The 6,068-nt window shown below is 51.5% G+C and overlaps 1 protein-coding gene across 1 annotated transcript; it reads right to left on the bottom strand.

The window, feature by feature from the left end:
- Positions 1-1,744: 1,744 nt before the first annotated feature.
- On the bottom strand, positions 1,745-5,239 carry LOC104459366 (GTPase HRas-like). The gene is made up of 3 exons (XM_010079323.1): positions 4,974-5,239; positions 2,374-2,533; positions 1,745-1,872 (listed from the first exon to the last, which is right to left on the bottom strand). The coding sequence occupies exons 1-3, from the start codon at positions 5,237-5,239 to the stop codon at positions 1,753-1,755; spliced, it is 546 nt and encodes a 181-aa protein (XP_010077625.1). The 3' UTR covers positions 1,745-1,752.
- Between the last annotated feature and the right edge of the window lie 829 nt (positions 5,240-6,068).

The raw sequence follows: 6,068 nt of genomic DNA, 5'->3' as shown, positions 1-6,068 counted from the left end.
GCAAATGGTCTGTGGAGTGACGGGTGAGCCTTGGGCATCTCGCCAGACCTCCTGCCTCCGTCCAAACCCCTTTGTGGGAAGCGGCACTGTTGGATGAGAACTTTCTCTCTCCTCCAGGGATGACAGGAAGCACAAAGTGAGTCCAGGGCAAATGCAGCCAAACCTCCCTGGCTCCCTGGCCACACCTCCACCCTTCTCCTCCCCAAAACCCAGCATGTCCTTGTCTTGCTTCTCCTTTTGTTCCCCAATGTTCCTCCCTCTCTGCTCTTGGCCAGTCCAGCTACAGTAACCTGGGATGTCTGGTTTCCAGTTTCTGCCTGAGCAGAAAAACATTTGGGCAACTCCCAGGGCACGGTCTCTTAATAGAGGGGAGTGTTTCCAAGAGACTCCTTCCCACCCCTTCTTGCCCCGCGGTGCTGGCCGCGGGCTGTGACAGCGACTGGGCTCCTGGCAGTGGGTGCAGAGGAGCAGCAGCGTCTGCTGAGCCCGTGCCGTCAGCTGTGAGCCAGAGCAGGAAACGAGCCCCCAGCTCATATCCCCATCCGGAGGAAACGCTCCTGAACATCTGGCGTGACCTGAACATCTGGAAAACCTCCCTCAGCAGTGATAAGTGTGCTGGGCACAGCATTTGGCTCAGCCCCAGGAGACCTCGCGTGCCTCGGCTGGGAGCGGAGGGGTGGGGTGCTCGGGTGGATTTTTGCTCATAGGAAGCAAACGCTGCCAGCATTTTATTTTTTTTTTTCCGGGGAAGAGCTCTGCTGCGCTCACAGCCATTGGCTCAAAAAACAACGGAGGAAAACCAGCTGCCCACCTCCAGCTTCAGTGAGACCCTCTTAGCACCATCTCTGGACACAGTGCGCTGCTCTTTAGGATTCCAGCGGTTGTGTAAAGGGGTGAAGGTGCTGGTTACACAGCCAGATGTCACCAGGCGTTTGGCTTAAGGCCACCCAGCTCACACAGGGCCACCGATAGGAGCTCTCCCTCACTGCTATCCAGCAGGATTGCAATCACTTAAATAAACTCGTCATTTAAGAAAAAAAAAAACAACACAAGGAAAGAAAAACAGGCAAGTGAACACAGACAATCTGAAAGACACTGCTTCTGGCTCCACCAGGCACCATTTATAAAAGCAAAACAGCCCCCTTATGGCTAATTCTCAACATTGCATCGGTTCCAAATACCCCAGGGGATGGATCTTATGGGGAACACTCTCCTGAGGAGCACAGGACTTCCACAGGGAGATGGGTCTGCTCTGAAGGTTCAGGATGAGGCAATTCCCACGAGTGCATTAGGAAGGCAACGTGCTCACCCAGCACTTCATCCGAACTCTTCTAGGGCCAGTCTGGTGACCATGCAGCAAGCTGCACACCTTCCACACCAGCTGAACTCCCCTTACAGAGGGGCAGCATGGGAAGGAGCTTTCCCAGGGAAAGCAAGACAAAACACCTATTTTTTCAATTCAATTCTGTAGGATTTTGTTCCACAAAACGAGGACGGGAAAATAAACAACTCTTACCCCCTATGCACTTTCTCAGGAAAGTGGGAATTTTGACTTACCTGTGTTTCGACAGGAAAATGCTATTTCAGTCAAAAAGGTGTTTCAGGAAAAAATACCCATTGCTGAAATTGTTTCTGCTGCATTTGTTTGCAGACGAGTGCATCTGCAGTCACCTTCTGCCCTGTTTCAGTCCGTCTCCTGCTTCCAGCACAATCCCACTGCACCCCATCTCCTGCTTCCAAAACTCACCGTAGTCACGATATCACACATTTACAGTTCATGCAGCCTGGGCCGCTCTCATCGGGGGGATTCAGCTTGCGCAGCTTGTGCTGACGGATCTCCCGCACCAAGGTGTAGAAGGCATCTTCAACGCCCTGGAAGAAAAGCATCACTTGAAGCAGCTGCTCATGTCAAGAGGGGACAGCAGAGAGAAGAGAGGGCTCTGCTCCCCACGTAGGTGTCCCTAGTGCTGCCTTCCAGCAGCGCAGACTGCAGAGTTAAAGGCACAAAACCAAGCTGGGAAGACCAACGGGGATCTTAGTGTGGCCCCAAACAGAGAGTGAGATGGAATGAGCAACCATGAGGCCAAGGAGCTCTTGAGTCCTTGAGATTCATTAGCTTTCAGCAGCCTGGATGAGGTCTACCACCCAGGAGAAAAGCCACCACTAGACTACTGAAGGTATCACCGGCTCCATTTCCATCTTAGTGCTCTGGGAGGGAATGTCCTGATGGAGCACTTAGCCTTGAGGAAGCAAATAACCCCGGTCCCTGCACCCATCTGTCTGTGAGGTGGTGTCTGCTTGTTCCTGCCTCTCCAGTCCAGCACTGCAGAAAAGAGAAGAAAAAGAAGATTTTGTTGAAAACCCTCCTCCTACCTGTCTGGTTTTGGCAGATGTTTCTATGTAGGGGATCCCGTAGCTCCGGGCCAGGTCCTGCGCTTGCCGGGTCTCCACTGTCCGTGCTGGTAGGTCACATTTATTTCCCACCAGCACCATGGGAACATCATCTGAGTCTTTCACCCTCTTGATCTGCTCCCTGCAAGAGTAAGAGGTGCCAAAGTGAAGGGAGAAAAGGCTTCAGGGGCAGCTCCAGGACACTCCCCACCAGCTTCTTTGTCAGGAATTAACAGCTACACTTCGTTCCTGCCAACTGCCTTGTGCTGGGCATTCACGAGAATGTAAATGACCACGGCATGTGAGTGAACAGCAAAACAGCTAGGGCACTTTTGGAAACAAAACCTAAACATACTTCTGCTCTTTACATGTTTACAAAATACAACTTGAAATTAGGACAACCTGTATTAAGGCATGAGCTTAAGATAGTTTAAGCTAAATAAAAACAAATACTCAAGCAGTTACCTGTGTTATTTCCAACATTTTAGATGATGCAATCCCCCTGAATGGGGATTAAAAAAAAAAAAAAAATCACCTGCAACCAGAATTTGCTGAGCTTATCCACCAGCTTTTGGCAGCCATAACCTTTTCTGCAGATGCAGAGGCAGTATTTGCTTCCTTCAGTTTAGTTCAGGTCACTCAAAGTTTATAAACCAACTGGGAAGCAAAAAAGCTGGAATGCTTGCTTCTTCATTCCAGCCTCCGATTTAAAACTAGGTGGGCGAGGATGAGATCTACTGCTAAAAAATCTTAAAGGCCATTATGACCACAAACAATCCATTAAATTCCCTCCCAATAGATAACAACTTCCTTTGCTTAATAAATCATTTAACTTCAGATGCAAACCAGCTTTTTTTTTTTTTAAACTTGCTCACACATCCAGAACATTTAACATGGTTTTATTTAACTAAAAAAAAAAAGCATTATTGAAAATGCTGATTTCTGCATGTTAATTGAATTCAAATTTCCATCCAAAAGCAGCTGGACATGTATCACCCACAAAAACATCAATCATCTTTTTTTAATGTAGTAGAACATAGAAAGGTCTGACTGGTATGATATGCCGTAAAGCCACTTAAACGTTCCATGTAACATCCTGAGCAGCAAATGCAAGAACTGAATTTAGTGCATGGGCCACACTTAGCTGAAAAGAGATACCTCCTAATGGTTACTAACCCGGGAGAGCAGCTTTCTCTGGGGAATATTCTTTTAAAAGTGCAAACACAAAGCGCACAGGCGAAACGAGATGAAAGCTGGTGATTTACATCCTGATTGAAAATCAAGCCATCCTGCGAGTGATTCACAGGACCCAGCCCCAGCACAGGGATGAATGCTGCTGAATCCCTCAGGTGCTTTATGAAAATCCCGTCCTTTGTCCTGCAGTTCAGCTAACACAAGCCAAATCAGCCCAACCATGCCACTATTACGCTGAACACGCCTGCTAACCGATGGCTGGGACATCTCTAGAGCTCGGAGCAATGCCTCTGACTACGGAGCTCTGTGCTCAGAGCTACGGGATTGTCTGGGACCCGGGTCTGTGATGAGGGTACATGGTCCCGTGGTGGGCAGCAGATAGAGTGGGGACAGGCAGAGCCAAGCCAAATCAGCCCAACCATGCCACTATTACGCTGAACACGCCTGCTAACCGATGGCTGGGACATCTCTAGAGCTCGGAGCAATGCCTCTGACTACGGAGCTCTGTGCTCAGAGCTACGGGATTGTCTGGGACCCGGGTCTGTGATGAGGGTACATGGTCCCGTGGTGGGCAGCAGATAGAGTGGGGACAGGCAGAGCCCCCTCCTGCATCCTCTGCGAGTGGCTCCCATCACAACCAAGCCTCAAGAAAAGGCACAAAGCAGAGAGATCCCTCCCTAAGTTAGCATTAGGGTAACGAGGGAAGGCTCTCGCTACATTTAGATCATCTCCTTGGCTCTCCAGCTCTGCAGGGGTGATGGCAGTGGGGGGACAAGCAGGATGGGTAATGGTGGTGCAGCCAAAGCAGGACCACGCCAGGATGGGGTCCCTGCTCTGCCACTGCCCCCCCAGTACATCCTCCTGGGCAAGTCGCCTTGCCGGGGCTCTGCCTCTCCTCCTGCTCTGTCTTTGCCCTGGTTGAGACCGAGTTGCAAGGGGCCAGGACTGCCTCTCCCCGCAGCTGCGGCCAGCAGACCGTGGGGGAAGCAGCCCTCCCCGCCCTTCCCAGCCTCCTCTCCCAGCTCCAGGCCCAGCAGAAGTCGCTGAGATTGATTACACCAACAAAGCCGTTCCATTCATTAGGGAGGGAAGGCAGAGGGTCACAGAGGATCAGCTCTCTCTTTAGTCACCATAAACACTTAAACATTACATTACCGAGTCCCCAAAGGCCACAAGCAATCCCTTCGGCTGGGTTTTATTGGAGTCACTGACATTAGCCGTCTGCTCCGTCTCTTCCCTGGGGAATGGCCACTTGAGCTAATTGTCTTTGCTGGCAGCCAGTGCTTCCACCGCAGGGCCTGGGCTAAAAGGGAGGGCAGGAGGGTGCAGCGGCAGGGCCGCCCCTTTGCACCGGACAAGAGGGAAGGGGCCTTTTCCAGGACACCGACCTGTACTGGTGAATATCTTCAAAGGACTTGGTGTTGTTGATGGCAAAGACGCAGAGGAATCCTTCCCCCGTTCTCATGTACTGGTCTCTCATGGCACTGTACTCCTCTTGCCCTGCCGTATCCAAGATGTCTAACAAGCAGGTCTCTCCGTCGATGACGACTTGCTTTCTGTAGGAATCCTGCAGGCCAGGAGAGGGAGAGAAAGGGAGAGGATGCGTTACGGCAGAGCTCGGGTCTGGCCAAGAGAAGGGATGCAGCGAGGGCATCCCTGGGACGATGCCAGGTCATGCTCTGCCCAGGTTTAGCTCCCATTCAATAGTCAATTCGATCTGTTTCAAAAATGGGAGGGGAAGGAAAAAGAAGAAAGAAAGGAGAGAAGAAAAAAAAAAAAGAGAAAGCGAGCAGCTGAGCAGGTTTCCCCTTCTCTGGGAGAGCCACAGAGAAGACAGCCCCCAGCTTGCTCTCCCCATTCCCAGCCCTGCCTCTGGCAGACCAGGGGCCGCTCTGTTTCTACCCCACTGTATAGCCCTCAACAACTATCTTCCTAAACTTTATTTAGTACCTGCTCATCCCTTCTGCTGCCACCCTGCCCGGGTGCTGGAAGGGGACACCCAGGAAAGGTGGCTCCTTGGCCAGAGCTTCCAGCCACCCTCTGCAGGGCTGGAAGGGGTTCAAGGTCACTTGGAAACCCAGCACCTCCAACGCATCTTGGATTGGGGACCAGAGGCGGCATGCCACCAGTAAGGCTGCAAGCTGGGCTTGATGGTAAACCTCTTCTTGAAATAAGAGAAAAAAAAAATATATATCACACTGTGAGGAGGGTGTTTCCCACAAGGAGTCTGTGCCCAGAGGGCTCCAGGAGCGTCAACAACTATCCAGGCAAGGTCCTTTGAAGTTGGGGGCTTTCCCTGCAGCAGAAGCAATTGCAACTTATCACAGGTGTGAGAAGGCCTGGAAATCACCCAGGGCACCCCCCAAAAGGTTTCATTTTCAAGGCTCCTCCAAGCACTGCTCCTCCCTACAGTGCCTCTCCCTGTGCCCAGTCCCATCAGCAGGTATGCTGCTGGGGCAGCCCCTGCACGGAGGAACAGCCTC

The sequence above is a fragment of the Pterocles gutturalis genome, unplaced genomic scaffold, assembly GCF_000699245.1.
Source record: "Pterocles gutturalis isolate BGI_N339 unplaced genomic scaffold, ASM69924v1 scaffold52918, whole genome shotgun sequence".
Classification (NCBI taxonomy): Eukaryota; Metazoa; Chordata; class Aves; order Pterocliformes; family Pteroclidae; genus Pterocles; species Pterocles gutturalis.
The sequence above is the reverse complement of the archived record's forward strand: the minus strand, read 5'-3'. Positions and strand labels throughout refer to the sequence as shown.

Bases quoted from the DNA above. Each gene is read 5' to 3' on its own strand.
- LOC104459366 (XM_010079323.1), bottom strand. From the start codon at position 5,239: ATGCCCTCGCTGCATCCCTTCTCTTGGCCAGACCCGAGCTCTGCCGTA. The intron at 2,534-4,973 runs GTCGGTGTCCTG...TTACTCTTGCAG, and splicing joins GAAGATATTCACCAGTACAG to GGAGCAGATCAAGAGGGTGA. The intron at 1,873-2,373 runs GTAGGAGGAGGG...CTTTTCTTCCAG, and splicing joins CATCTGCCAAAACCAGACAG to GGCGTTGAAGATGCCTTCTA.